This window comes from Rhinolophus sinicus, chromosome 1 (assembly GCF_057876585.1).
Source record: "Rhinolophus sinicus isolate RSI-liver-muscle chromosome 1, RSI-T2T, whole genome shotgun sequence".
Lineage (NCBI taxonomy): Eukaryota > Metazoa > Chordata > Mammalia > Chiroptera > Rhinolophidae > Rhinolophus > Rhinolophus sinicus.
In genome coordinates, this window is record NC_142501.1 from 7,638,236 (window position 1) to 7,652,582 (window position 14,347).

The following is a 14,347-nucleotide window of genomic DNA, read 5'->3' on the forward strand; positions in this document are numbered from 1 at the left end:
ATCCTCTCAACTGCAAACAAACAACAGATTTCCACCCCACTCCCCCACCCCCACCTCCGTTACACAAAAGAGAAACTCTGCTCTTTCACAAGAGGTGAAAACACCCTCCCAGCCTCCTAGAACTCTTGGAGCAGCAGACAGCACCCCATTACTCCTGGTCCTGCCCCTGCAGCTCTGTCTCTGTCACTCCACGCCCCTTCCCCACCCTCTTGTCTCTGAATTTTGAGGGTTTGATCAAAATGAGGGAATCCTGCTGCTCCCGCATTCCCCAAACCTCCCCTGAATTCATCCATCAGCCCAGGGCAATCAGCTCTATCAAATGCCAGCACCAAGCCCTAACCTGCACCCTCAACTATGTCACCAGGGGTTCTTGGAGAGCGTGGTCACTGAAGCCCAGGGTCAATGCACTGTATCCCTAAATGGCCATATGACGCAGGGTTGGGGACAGGCCAGGGGCCTTCAGCCTGAGTTTGACTCTGAGCTCTGCGACTCACCCCGGGACCCTGGGCAGGTTCTTAATGTCACTGTGAATCAGTTGCCTCATCTGTTAAATGGGTGCCTGCCTGGTAGCTCATCCTGAGACTGAGTGGCTAGGGCACATGGTTACGGCTCAGAGAATGCCAGCCACCTGCCAGCCTTGCAGAGCCTATCAAAACACTCCACATCTTGGTGAGCCCAGGGCCTCCTAGGAATCACTCCAACCTTTCCAGGGGCCCCTAGCATACCCTGGGGTGGCTTCTCAGGACCTCTCTTGTTCCCAACTCTTGTCCTCCTGTTGTGAGCTGGGACTCAGGCCTGCTGTCCTGAGCCCTCTGCAAACTCTACTCAGAGGGTCCTGCAGCCACTTGTGTCAAGTGCTCTCCCAGGGGTAAATCATCTGAGCCTGATGCTCAGCATTCCTGGGAGCAGCAGCACAAGCCCAGCTTCTACCAGTCCTCAGTCACCGCCAAGGGCTTTGGGGCCAGGCAGACCAGGTTCAAGTCCTGCCTTCTAGTGACTGCTGTGTGACCTCAGGCAAGTTACTTAACCTTTCTGAGCCTCAATGGACTCAACAAATGTCAGTCTCCTTTCTCTTCCTGGCCTTTCCAGGACTCTGGGCTACATTTATTTCTCAAATATCCATTGAGAAGGACCAGTTCTAGGCAAGGGAGGGATTAGACAGGCCACAGCCCCCACTCTCAGCCTGGTGGAGACTGAGATTGGAGACCGGCCTGGAGAACATTGACCCATCACCAGAGGTGGAAGTTACCAATTCCTGTTTGCCACCCGCACACCCCTGTTTGCTCTTGACTCAGGTGTCACTGTTCCCTTTGTCGTCCAAAAGACATTCAGGAGCCCCCTGCCTCCCTTTGCACAGCTCTGGCTCCTGTCAGGATTGGCCTCTGCTTTTCATCTGTCTAATCCCAATAAAGAGCTTTCCAGGCAGGCAGACTAGAAGCAGCTCACTGCTGGAGGTGGGACAGGGGGAGTGTGGGAGGGGGCAGTGGAGCCGAGGTGGGGAAGAGACAGAGCAGGAGGGTGGGTAGCAGGCCCAGCATGGATGAAGGCTGGGAGGCCAGAAGGCAGAGCCGCCATGTGAGGTTCAGTTAGACTGGGGAGGGGCGGCTCTCAGCAGAGCAGTGCGATACGATCCCCACTGGGCTGTAATTCCAGGTGGATTATAAGTGCCTGTGAGGTAGGGGTTCAGAGCCGTTCCGATAGGTCCTATTGTCACTGCTTTCTCTTTTCAAATTGTGAAATATAATACTTATACAGAAAGGTACAATAAATATTACAAAGTAAAGTCCTGTGTGACTACCACCCAGGTCAAGAAAGAGAGCATATTCCAGTGCCCCAGAGCCCGCCCCCCCATACCCTCCAAGACACCCCCTCTCCCCTTTACTAAGCTAAGCGTCCCTGCATGATATAGATTAGTCTTGCTTGTTTTTGAACTTGGTGGGTGTAATCAGAATGATGTGTGTCTTGTTTTGTAACATTCTTTCACTCAGTGTTAGGTTTTTTAAAGATGTATCCAGTTGAGGGTTGGCTGAAGTTTGTTTTCATTGTTAAAAAGCAGGGGTCCCAAACCGTGGCCCGCAGGCTAAATCCAGCCCACTGCCTTTTTGTGTGGTTCACGAGTTATGAATGGTTTTCATATTTTTTAACAGTTGGGGGAAAAATCAAAAGAAAAATATTTCATGACACGTGAAATTATACAGTATTCATATTTCCATGTCCATAAATAAAGTTTTATTGGAACAGAGCCACGCTTAGTTGTTCATAGATCATCTATGACTGCTGTCGCCCTATGACCGCAGAGTTGAGTCGTTGCGATAGAGACCATATGGCCTGCAAAGCATAAAATATCTACTATCTGGCTCCTTACAGAACACGTTTGTCAACCCCTGCTGTGGCGTGTCCCACTGAGTGAATATACTGCAATTCATTAAGTTGTGATTGACGTTTCAGTGCTTCCTGTCTGGGGCTGTGAACACTTGGGTGTGGTCTCCAGGCACATGTGTGTTCGGTGCCTCCAGGGGACACGGTCCCATTGAGGCTGTTTCTGTCCTTGCTGTCCACCTTCCCACATGGACTGTGAGCTTCCAGAGGCAGGAACTGAGCCCCCATTCCTTGTTCTGGTGCTCAGCACCCTTCTATGTTGGCCTCTGGTGGACAGCAAACGGAAGGCACCTCAGGACCGCCTGGGGACAAGGTGGCTGGAAGGAGCCGAATGGTGTGCCTGTCTGGTATCTTCTGGTATCTGACCCTTCCCAGGACTGTGGGCTGTGAAGGACAAAGGGTGGGGCTGGAGCCAGAGCCCCTTTGAGGCTGTAAGCTAGATCCCTGCTTGCTGCTGATGGGCCAGGGGAAGGGGACACTGGCGAGCACAGCCCAAGTCCAAGGGCGGAGCAGGCACTCCTTACAGAGCTGTGATAGGGCCCAAGGGCACATTTCTGAGGCCACCTGGCAGCACATCAAAATGTAAAACAGACATACCCTTTGCATCAGCAACTGCCCTTCCCGGACCTTGTTTTAAAAAGCTAGGGGCTCAGGAGACAGCCTGTATATGCAGGGGTGATCCCGGATGGGTCCATGCAGCACAGCTGCAGTCAGCCTCACTGCCATCAGCTAAAGGATAGCCCTGGGCTGTCCTTTCCTCCCAGGTGGGGGGTATGACTGAGCTCACCTGGGGCAGGTGAGGGTGTGGACAGAGAACAAGTACCAGGGAACAAGTACCCAACCTTAAGAGGTGGGCTGCATAAGAAAAGCCAGGAAAAGGGCAAAGAAAGAAGGTGTGGGCTGGGGAAGTCCTGGGGGAGGAGGGAAGGTCAAAGAGGGAGGCTTCTGCAAGGTCGGGGTCAAGGCCAGAAATAGCAGGAGCCACAGTTTAGCTCCTGCAGTTTAGCACACACCCCCAGGGGCACCCCGTGAGGTCTTCTCCCCTCCCTCCATTTCTCTCATCCCCATTCAGAGACCAGGAGCAGGGTCTTTGCTGACCTTGTGTGGTAGGAGGGGAGGAGCCTGGATGGGAGGACGGAGGGTAGTGAGTGATTCTATGCCCCAAGGGTACAGGATCTTTGGAGAGGTAGATTTTAGCGAAGTCAGGATAAAAGGGATCTGGTGAAAATGTCCACAGGAAGGAGTTAGTGTATTGACAGCCAGAAGCATTTATATTTTAGAAGGAGGCTGGAGTGGGGAGGGGGACCGAAACCCACAGAATGAATCACTAATTTGAGGGTTTGGGGCAGCTGCGGAAGAGTGGAATTCTCTAGTATTTCTCTTGTCATCTTTCTAACATGAAATATGATCACATCAATTCCCAGTTGAGAAGGCCGCGGAGGCTCTCCTGGGTTTCCAGGACCACATCCAGCCCTCCACCCCTACCTCCCCTGACCGCCCCCAAACCCTTTCAACTTCAGCAGGCTCTTGAGTGCTCCAACTCGGTGCCCTGTTTCAAGATTTCTAGAAGCTTCCCCCAAGAGCTTTCTTGTGCTTAACCCCCCTCCCCGTGCCCTCCCCCCCAACCTGGCTGCTTCCTTACTCTTCCTTCAAAGTTCGCCTTGGTAAAGAGACGGGAAAGGAAGATCAGAATGTTCACCGCTGTGGTGTCAGGGTTGCAGAACGGCAGACAAGTTCCACGTTCTTCTTGATCCTTCCCTGTGGTGTCTAGAATTTCTATAGTGAGCATGTTTCGCTTTAATAAGGGGGGGTGGTGGCTGAAGAATTATAATTTAAAACACAAGCAAGGGCCCACTCCCAGCTGGACAGGGCCCCTCTGGGTTTCTGCTGTCAGTCAGCTCCCTTCGCAGTGGCAGGGCCTGGATCTGATCCCCTTCCTCCGTTTCTCTCACCCCCCCCCCCCCATACAGAGACGAGGAGCAGCACCCTCCCCACCACCCCTTTGGCTCTAATACCACTTCCACCCCATTCTGATGCCCTTCTTTGAGGGGAAAGGAGCGTGGAAAGGGAGAAACAGAGTCCCCTGCTGTCCCAGGCCACACCGTCAAAGGAGCGCCAAAGTTTTTTGTTTTGTTTTTAATGTGACTTTTTTTTTTAAATTTATTGGGGTGACAATTGTCAGTAAAATTACATAGACTTCAGGTGTACAATTCTGTAATACATCATCTATAAATCCCATTGTGTTCACCACCCAGAGTCAGTTCTCCTTCCATCACCATATATTTGAAAGCGCCAAAGTTTGAACAACGTCCCTTTCAAGCCCGGCCAAAAGAGAGGCTGTAAAAATACCCATTAACACCCATGAAGCTTTTACATGTCTGGGGCCAAACATTTGACATTCTGCACTTGGTTTGTGTCCCTGCATGGCCACTGTGCAGCGAGGGTCCAGAGTCCGGAGGCATGAGAGCTGCAGGCAGGCTGTGGAAATGGCCCACAAGGCAAGCCACATCCGTCTGCGTCCCTCTAATTTGGAGGTGTTGAAAGATGTGACAGCCAGTCTGATGGCAGTGTTCCGAGGCCATCAGCACTCAGAGCTCCGCGCGACACACTCCCTGTTCAAAGGTTGCCTCCACTCTTCTCCCTAATCAGGCACTTGGCCACTCGCCTGCGCGTTTAATGCGTGTCCTGAAGGACGCACCGTTGTGCTGTGACGTCCTGGCATTCATGCTCAGGCAAATGGCCGGAGCGCTGGGATAAAACCAGCAACCTCACACCTGCGTCTTCCCAGCAGCCCTTCAGATGAGCCTTTGAAAAAAAGAAAAAAAAAAAAGGCATGGCTCCAAAAGATGCCAGAATTAAATTGGAGGGCAAAACTCCATGCCTAAAATAAAGACCGTGAGAACTGCTTTCTTCTGTAGCTGGGGAATCAAAGTGTTTTCCTTTAAAATCGACCTTAGTCGGAATGGGCAGCTTTGATCAGCACGTCTGTGCTCTCACACCCTCGGCCGATGCTCAGAGCCATAGAAGAGACTGAGTTCCAGGCATGCAGTGAGCTGGGGCCAAGGCAGAGAGGAGCAGCCAGGAGGCAAGAGCAGCAGAGGGAGTGGGGAGGGAGGGGAGAGAGGAGGAGGGTGCCAGATTCTGGGGATGAAGGGGTGTCATTGCTGCAGGAAGGGAAGGATGCTGGCTGGCCCTCTTTGGACACTCAGCTGGACCTGTCACAGGACCAGGCTGTAGCGGGCTCACGGGGCCACTCGCTTCTGGGGAGCCACAGTCTCTGGTCAGTTCTGAGTACCATTGTCCCCAGACCCCTATGTATTGCCAGGCGGGTCTGCCTATTAGATGACCCCAATCTCGGAAAATGGCCTCTAAAGTTGTAGCTCCCTTTAAAAGAGTACAGTTTTTTCATTTGAGAAGTTTTTTCTTTTGCTGGCTTTGAGATTTTAAAATTATAGCAGTGGCTAAGAGTGTGGGGTTAAGCAAAGAAGACCCCTGGGATTGTCCCACCAGGACTTCTGTGGTCATTCTACTGAAATGACCTAAAAGCATGGTGGAATAGCCGGCGAGGCTCCCACACTCGCCTAATCCCAGTTGAAACTGCATAACCAGGAAAGGGCTGACCATCTCTGGGACATGAAGCAAGGTCTGAAAATCCAAAGCTTGACAGACCTGAGCAAGACTTTTTCCTCCTGCCTTTGAATTTATATAATTCCTTAATTATACATCCCTTATGCCGCTTAACCCTTTGTATTTTGTGTTAAATTTGTGCTCTTATCTCAAGGTTTCTTCTAGATTGGATACTGCATCTTTTTCATCTTTATACACCCTGCAGCCCTACCACTAGGCTTTATGAAATATGGCCATCTTTGTTATATATAGATATAGATACTGATATAGGTAGAGATACAGATACAGATATAAAAGGGTGTGGGGTTAAGGACCCAAAGGGACCCAGCTTAAAATCCCGTCTCCACCACTGACTAGCTGTGCTGCTTAGGCAAAGCGTTTCCCTCCTCTGAGCCTCAGTTTTCTCATCTGCAAAAGGGGAGCGTGCCCAGAGATGTTAACTCCTATCATCACATGACTTAGCATCAGTGCCTGCGAATCTGCTGTGCGGGGGTGCCATGCACCCAGGAGTGGCTCAGGGAGGAGGTGAGCAAGTCCTGCAGGCCAAGAGGGTGACCCCACGGACCAGGGAGAGAAAAGGAACAGGAGGGCATTCTGATCAGTGGGAATAGCCTGGGCAAAGGCTCAAGAGCCTGCCAGGCCTGGCATCTGTGGGGAAATAAACTGAAGGCCAGGGCAGCTAAGCTTGTGCAGAGCCTGGCGGTATGGGCTGGATCCTCCAGGCCAGGGACTTACAATTGTTTTTGTTTTTTAAATGGTGGCCCAAAGTTAAGGGACGCACGTTATAGCGTGACCCTGTCTGAGCCCAGGTGTATGAATATCACTGAAACCGGAAGGTCACAGACACTGCCTTTACTATGTATGAAATGCTCCATGTTCTATTTTTCTTAACTGCTTGTCATGACCTAGTGAATTGATTTCAGACTCCTTCCTAGGTCTCCTCTAGCGGGGCGTTCAGGCAGGATCAGCTGGATGGCTGGTGGATCCCTGAGGGCAGTGCCAGGCAGGCCCTGGCTGGGGAGGCAAAGAGGCTGGGTTGTGCAGCTGTCAAGCTCTCAGACCCACAGTGGCCACAGATTCAAAAGAAGAGCCTGGGAAGGAATCAGGGTCAGTGGGTGTAGACAAAGTCTTTCCCAACACGGGCAACAGACAGCAGGAGGAAGGTGCCATGGGCACTGTGCCGCACATGCCCTGTGCTGTGGGCTTGTCACAGGGAGGACTCAGGACTCATCTGACTTCCTTGCCTCCTTGTCTCTGGGGAAAGGCAGCCTGGCCCTGTGGCAGCCTGGCCCTGTGGCAGCCTGGCCCTGTGGCAGCCTGTGAATGAATGTTCTTGGCGCCTTTTAATCCTATGGCAGCCCTGTAACGTTGGCATTATTGCTCTCCCTTGTTGCAGGGGAGACACCGAGATTCAGAGAAGGAAAGTCACCTGACCAAGGTGGCACAGCTTTTAGGTGGCAGAACCAGGGTTCAAACCCGGGCCTGGTGCCTCCAAAAATTGGGCTTTTCCCAGGTACCCCCGCTCCCATTTCTGGCCAGGCCCCCGGCTTCCTAGCAGTGCCTTAGTCCTTGGAGCTGCAGAGAAGTGAGAGAGGGAGGATGTGCCATCCCTGGAAAACGCCCTCCTGCAAGGTGGGGTTGGGCAGGGCTTAGCAGTTGTAGTCTGCTGCCCCAGTGAACCATTTGTGCTTGTGGTTGTGTGTGTTTGGGGGGAGGGGAGGACTTGCAGATGCCTAATGAGCAACCAAGCCCTCAGGTGGGGACTGGGCAGGGTGGTGGCCCGAGGACCAGGGCCCTCCCAGACACCAGGCTGCAACAGTTCCCAGTCCGGCCTCTGGCTAGCCCGCCCCCATGCACGTCACCCTCCAGGGGTGCTGCCACCTCCCTGCTCTGCATCATCTATATTTACACAGGCTCACACTTCTCCCATCCAGAAAAACTCCCCCTGGACCCGACCTTCAGATTCTCCCCGCCCGCCAGCTGCCCGCTCTCCTTTCTGACCTACATTGGGCAGAGCAACCTGTCGGCAGGGGGAGGTCTGGCGGTCGGACTCCCACCCCTCTTGCCCACTGCCCCGACTCTGCCCTCACTGAGCCCCGGAGCTCCTCTCGGCCCTTCCAGTCCCCCGCCAGGCAAAGCCTCCTGAGCTCTTTGGATTGAATGAGTCCATCCCTCCCACAGAAAACCCTTGAGGCTCTTTGGAGGCTTTTCCCCGTGCTTGTCCCCTTGGCTGCACTGAGAACTCAGAGCCTCCTGGAGAATTATCCCAAGAACGACTTTGCATCACTCATGCCATCCTTTAGCATGGGGAGATGTCCCCCGACGCCCAGAGGGAAAGCTAGGCTGCCCTGGGCTGCTCCCACCACTCTCCTGTGGTCATTTACAGGGACAAAGGAGTCCTAGCTCTTCAAATCTCCAATCCTGACCGAGTAACAGTAAAATGCTGAACTTGATTCACCCGAAGGCACCATCTGGGGCTGGGGACGGGCGGGCAGGACTGAGAAGCCTGCCAGTCAGGTACTGCGGACAGGTGGCCCTGCACCTGCAGGGTGGGAGTGGATTCCCTTGGGCGCTGTCATGCCACTCAGCAGCCCCCACTGGAGTGTGCCAGCTGGGCGCCTGTGGCTCTCCCTGCCCCTCAGCCCAGGAATGTGAGGTCCCCTAGTCCTTCTCCCTGGGCCATTCGCCCCTCTCAACACCCTGAGCAGAATCTAAGAGGACCCTGAGCCGGCTCACCCTGCACCCGCCTACCTTGTCCCATGGGGACACGATCCTTTTTCCTGGCTTTGTCTGAACAGGCACAAAGTGTGATGTAGCCATCACCGGGTGCCAGATAGACACCTGTCACTGTGCCATCCCCATGGGACTCGGGACACACTTTAAGCTCTGCGAGGGTCCCACTGAAGCCCCTGTGGGTCTGGGGTGAGAAGCAGGCACCACAGGGCAGGCTGGGTGCCCTGTAGCTCTCTTCAGGACCCCTCCCCACTTACGCTCTCTGCCATGCAGCCACCCATTGGCCTCTGGCTGTGAAAATGTGTGACTTCTGCCAGGAGCCTGACAAACCCCTCTCTGATGTCAACTGTGTTTGGTGTCACCACGAACAACCCCAGCCCTATGCCAGGTCACACTTGGCCGGGTCTCTGAGTCCACTGCCCAGCCCAGACGCTGTCTTTACTACCTCAGCACAGACAACCTGGGTTCAAATCCCAACTCTCCCACTTCGGAGATCCGTGGATTTGGGCCTCTAAGAACTTCTGGGGGTTGTTTGTTTGTTTGTTTGTTGGTCTGCAAAATGGGGTTACAGTAGTTGCCCCATAGGATTATCGTGGTGTTTGGTGGACATGGGCCTGTGTTGTGCTCACTGAGTATGTTGTCTATATATTTTCTTTCCCCTCTGTCCTTGGGCCGTTTTTAGCCCACTGCATGACTGTTCTTGCTTTCAGTTCACTGATGACTTCCAGACCCCAGGGTGCCAGCATGGCCCTCTCCAGCCAGAATTAGTGGTTCCTTCCCCACCAGCCCTCCCACCCCAGGCTCCCTCTGTTTCCTGTTCAACTGGGGATGTTGTCAGTGCAGGGAAACCCCCACCCCCAGCCTCGGACAGGGCCTGTGACCTAACTGCTACCCCTTAAATGTTTGTTGGAGGTGCACAAATGGCAGCTGAAAAGAATTTGTGGACTTGGAAATGAGTATGAACCTATCTATAGCACCGAGCCGTCACTGGGGGACACTCGGTGGCCCACTGGAGCAGCCCGCACCCCAGAAGGGGCCTCTTGGAGGCACAGGTCCAGGAGGAGCATGGGAGGGGGCTGCTGTGGTCCAGGCTCCGGGGTGCTGACACCTCAATAGAAAGAAGGGAAGGTGAAGGCAATTAGCAATCACCAGGCCCCCATGGAAACTTCATGCCTCCCTCCCTCCCCTGTGTTTGGCCTGCTGTCCCCAGATTGGCTGCTGGAATTGACTGACAGAAACTGCCTCATCTCCTCATCTTTTTGGAGATAGTGCTTTCATCCGAGGTCTGAGGTTCTCCTCTCTGTGGCAGACCTGAGCCAGGGGCCGTACATTTTCATGACCCTAACCCTCTGACCTTAAAATAACAAATCCCAGAAGAATATAGGACAATAGTCATCTATCTTTTTATTTTATTTATTTAATTTTTTAAAAGATTTTATTGGGGAAGGGGAACAGGACTTTATTGGGGAACAGTGTGTACTTCCAGACCTTTTATTTTCCAAGTCAAGTTGTTGTCCTTTCAATCTTAGTTGTGGAGGGTGCCATTCAGCTTCAAGTTGCTGTCCTTTCAGTCTTAGTTGTGGAGGGCGCAGCTCAGCTCCAGGTCCAGTTGCCATTTTTCTAGTTGCAGGGGGCGCAGCCCACCAACCCTTGCGGGAGTCGAACGGGCAACCTTGTGGTTGAGAGGACGCACTCCAACCAACTGAGCCATCCAGGAGCTCAGCGGCAGCTCAGCTCAAGGTGCCGTGTTCAATCTTAGTTGCAGGGAGCGCTGCCCACCATCCCTTGAGGGACTCGAGGAATTGAACTGGCAACCTTGTGGTTGAGAGCCCATGCTCCAACCAACTGAGCCATCTGGGAGGCAGCTCAGCTGAAGGTGCTGTGTTCAATCTTATTTGCAGGGGTCCGAGCCCACCATCCCTTGCGGGATTCGAGGAGTTGAACTGGCAACCTTGTGGTTGAGAGCCCACTGGCCCATGTGGGAATCGAACCGGCAGCCTTCGGAGTTAGGAGCATGGAGCTCTAACTGCCTGAGTCACGGGGCCGGCCCAATCGTTGTCTATTTATAGAGTCCCCCAAAATTGTAAAGATCAGTTTCATCGCAGCAGCAGAGTCCACCATTTTCTAGAAGGACACCTCAAGTGCAGAGTAACTTTTAAGACAATTGGATGAATGACTTCCCGCCGGGACAAACAGGAAGATGGCCTTGTAGGGCTGACACCACTCAGGCCTCTTAGATACATGCAGTGGAGAAGCAGGAGGCCCCACGGGAGGGGGGGACGCCTCCATGAAGGCCATTTCCTGGTGATTTTGGTCACGTTCCAACCTCCCGATTCCCATGACGAAACACTAGCCTGGTGCCCTCTCCCTGCCTGCCTCCCAGGGTCATTGAGAGAACCAAACTGGAGGACACGGATAAAAGCCAGCAATGGTTCCTGAGCCGAGTCTGGGGGAGTAAGTAGGAGCAGGCCAGGTGAGGATGTGGAGGTCGCAGGCAAAGGGAACAGCAGGGGTAGATCAGAGCGGGCAGAGGGCTGTGTGTGCAGGAAGGATGGACGGCACCGTGGGGTTGCTGGGCAGGGAGAGTAATGTTCATCTCACCCATCTTGCCTTTTGTCCTTCCTGGCCCATCTGGGCCCCGGGGGACATGCTTCTGCACCCCCACCCCTCACCCCCACCACTGCCACCCCTCAGACAAACTGCAGCCCTGAGTCAATGCTCCTTGTTTTATGATCAAACTAATATACTGTTAGAGTTAAACCACAACAGTCACCCTGCAGGAGAGCCCAGGGATGTAAAGCGCACAGTGACATCTCCACCCACCAGAGGGGAACCCCACGCCAGCTCAGTGGGTTCCCCACGCCTGAGAATCAACACCGATAAAGCTGACGCACTGTGACACCCAGACATACTTGTCGATTCCCTGTGACTGGCAGTGACTTCAGATCTCTGGGGAAGGGGGTGTCTCTTTAGTTGCTCAATAAGTCTGGGAGCTCAAAATATCAGCGTGGCCGGAGCTCTGAGGGACTAACAAGTGCGAAGGGCCATCTCCATCCTTGTCCCCAGTCTTCTAGAGGGCCTGGCCTCCCTCCCCTTGGGATCCTTCTCAGGGCTGCGCTGAAGAGACCTGCGCAGAGACCAGCCTGGCCTCACGCCAGCCCCACACGACAGGCAGGAGGCCCACGCCTCACTTTCCCCAACAAAATAAATCTCGCTGCTGCCTCTGGGCATCTCCAACACATGATCTTCTCTCGATTAACAACCTGGCCGGCATGTTCCTGGCTGCTCGTCGCCGACCTCAATTTAGAACTGTCTGTTGTTTGGCTGCTGGAGAAGGAAAGTGCTGAGGGGACAAGGCATAGGGCTGTTGAGGGGGCTTGTGCAGCTGAGGTCTGAGGGTGTGGACGTGGTGGCTGCAGACCTATCCCAGAAGCTAACCATCGTCTCAGGAGTCTGCAGCGGGAGGGAGTCCGGCCAGGCAGGCTGACGCTTGAGGGGCTTTCAAACTGTTTTCCTAGGTGGGTGGAGGAGGGGAGTGGGCAGCTCCCAAGGAATCGCCTTTGTAACAGATATTGAACATCATGGTCACGGTCAAAAGCGGCGGCAGGAGGAACACCTCTGCGTTTTCGGGAAACTGCTCTCAGGGCATTACTTGTTATGTTCTCTAAAAACTTGACAAGTCCTTCTCTGAGCTCAGGTTCAGGGAAAGCTTTGTCTGTCCCGATGCCTGGTGTGTCTCCTCCAGGCTGGGGAGAGATGCGCAGACCTGCCTCCCTCCCTCTTTCTGTCAACTGCCAGGAAGTGCTTCTTCCTGCCAGGAACCGTTTCTTTATTTTGTTTCCTGCTTCCTTCCTCTTCTCCTCTTCACCAGCTTTGGGTGTTCTCAGACCTGTGCAGCTTCTTGGGCTTTGGGGAGGAGCGTGGTGGAAGCGTGGGGTCTGGAGTTGTCCCTCCCCGGGTGGGGTTGCAGCTCCACTCCACACCTGCTGAGAGATTGAAAGCCAGCAGCTTGACCTCCCTGAACATCAGACCCTTCCTCTCTGTACACGGAGCTCTTACACACTTTGCTTGGGTGTGTTGGGAGATGGGTGTCATATGTGTAAGGTGCCGGGCGAGTGCATGGGAAGTGCGAGCGCGAGCCACAGTCCTCACGGGGAGGCTGGTGGGATGGAAGCAGCTTGAAGAGTGAGCCGCGGTCTCCTTTTCCTTCCCCTGCAGGAGGGCAGTCGGTGGTCCAACTTGGCTCCCCCATAATGGTCTCTCTGGCCAACAAGATCATTTCCTTCAGCTGCAATATCACCTATCCGTGTACCCCAGAATTCCAAGCCTTTAAATTCGGCTTCTATTACGTGAACCTCCAGGACCAGCAGAGCTCTGAGGAAAGGATTCCCTGCCAACCCAGCGTGGGCACAGAGAACCAGACCTGCACCACTAAGTGCCAGGTCACTGCCACGCTGCCCAGCTCATCAGCCACTGGCACCTACTACTGCTCCGTCCGCTGGCCGAGCTCCAAAAAGAGAGGCAGCGGTACCTTCATCCTGGTCAGAGGTGAGGCCTCCTCTGTGGCTCTTCCCAGGGCAAAGGCCCAGAGGTTTCATGCAGCAGAGTTTAGGGCACAGGATCTGAAGTGGGGAATGTTGACCCCATCTTTCAGCTTTGACAAAACAGACCAGAGTGTCCTAGGGGAGCTTTTGGCCACGCAGGTGCTGAGACATGCACCTTTGTGTGCAAAGGACAGAGGCCTGGGGTGTGGATCTGCCTGTGGCCACCTGAGAGATCCCAGGTGACCTGAGAGTGGTCACTTGACCCCTTGGTCCCAGTGACCCTTCGGCACAGGCGGGGTTTGGGTGAGTGCAGTGTGCACGCGTGAGTTTGTGGCAGCCTACAAGCGAGCACTCAGCTTACGGACATCTTTCTGGAGATGGATTCCTACTTTTTATCACATTCTCAAAAGAGTGATAACACTAAAAAATTACGAAGAGCCCATCACGGAAGCCATGATTCTCTGACCTGCCTCGGTGACTCCCACTGGTGGGGGCTGGGGCTTCAGTACCCCACGGACCTGCGTGTGGGCCCCAGTCCTGCTGCTTGTTGGGATGTGACCTTGTGCCTGGTCTTCATGGAAATATCCTGCCTGTCAAAGGCTTGTATGGGGATGAATGAGATCTTGTGTTTAAGGGCTGGAGCCTCGTAATAGGGAGCACTTGATAAATACCAGACACTGGTGTTCCTGGCACGTGGTCGGCACTCTGAAATGTTTTGCCAGGGAGATGGAGGGAGGGAGGGAGGAAAGGATGGATGGCTCCAGGAAAGGGGCTGGGCTGTGCCTTTCACCTCCCCCCCTGGTGCAGGCCAGCCACCTGCCAGGCCCGGAAAAAACCCACCCCCTTCATCCTCACCGCGCCTGTCCATATACTCGCTCTGTCACATGTGGAGCAGCGGACGCTCCAAGAGGTGAAACGACTCGCCCAGGGTCCCACAAGCAGCTCTCAGTGGAGCCAGCTCATTGAGGCAGGGGCACCTAAGAAACAAAAGATGTGGTCCTTGCCTTAACGAGAATAAAGAAACAAACACAGGTTTAGGCCTAGCCAAAGGGAGTGTGGGAATG

General features: G+C 53.9%; 1 protein-coding gene across 2 annotated transcripts in view; it reads left to right on the forward strand.

The window, feature by feature from the left end:
• Window positions 1-14,347, forward strand: part of NFAM1 (NFAT activating protein with ITAM motif 1) — a 76,383-nt gene that overhangs the window by 48,402 nt on the left and 13,634 nt on the right. For both annotated transcript variants that reach the window (XM_074326486.2, XM_019715440.3), the window contains exon 2: window positions 12,958-13,287. In XM_074326486.2, coding sequence (XP_074182587.2) covers window positions 12,993-13,287 — 295 coding nt within the window. In that variant the 5' untranslated portion in view covers window positions 12,958-12,992. The remainder of the gene's footprint in view (window positions 1-12,957; window positions 13,288-14,347) is intronic.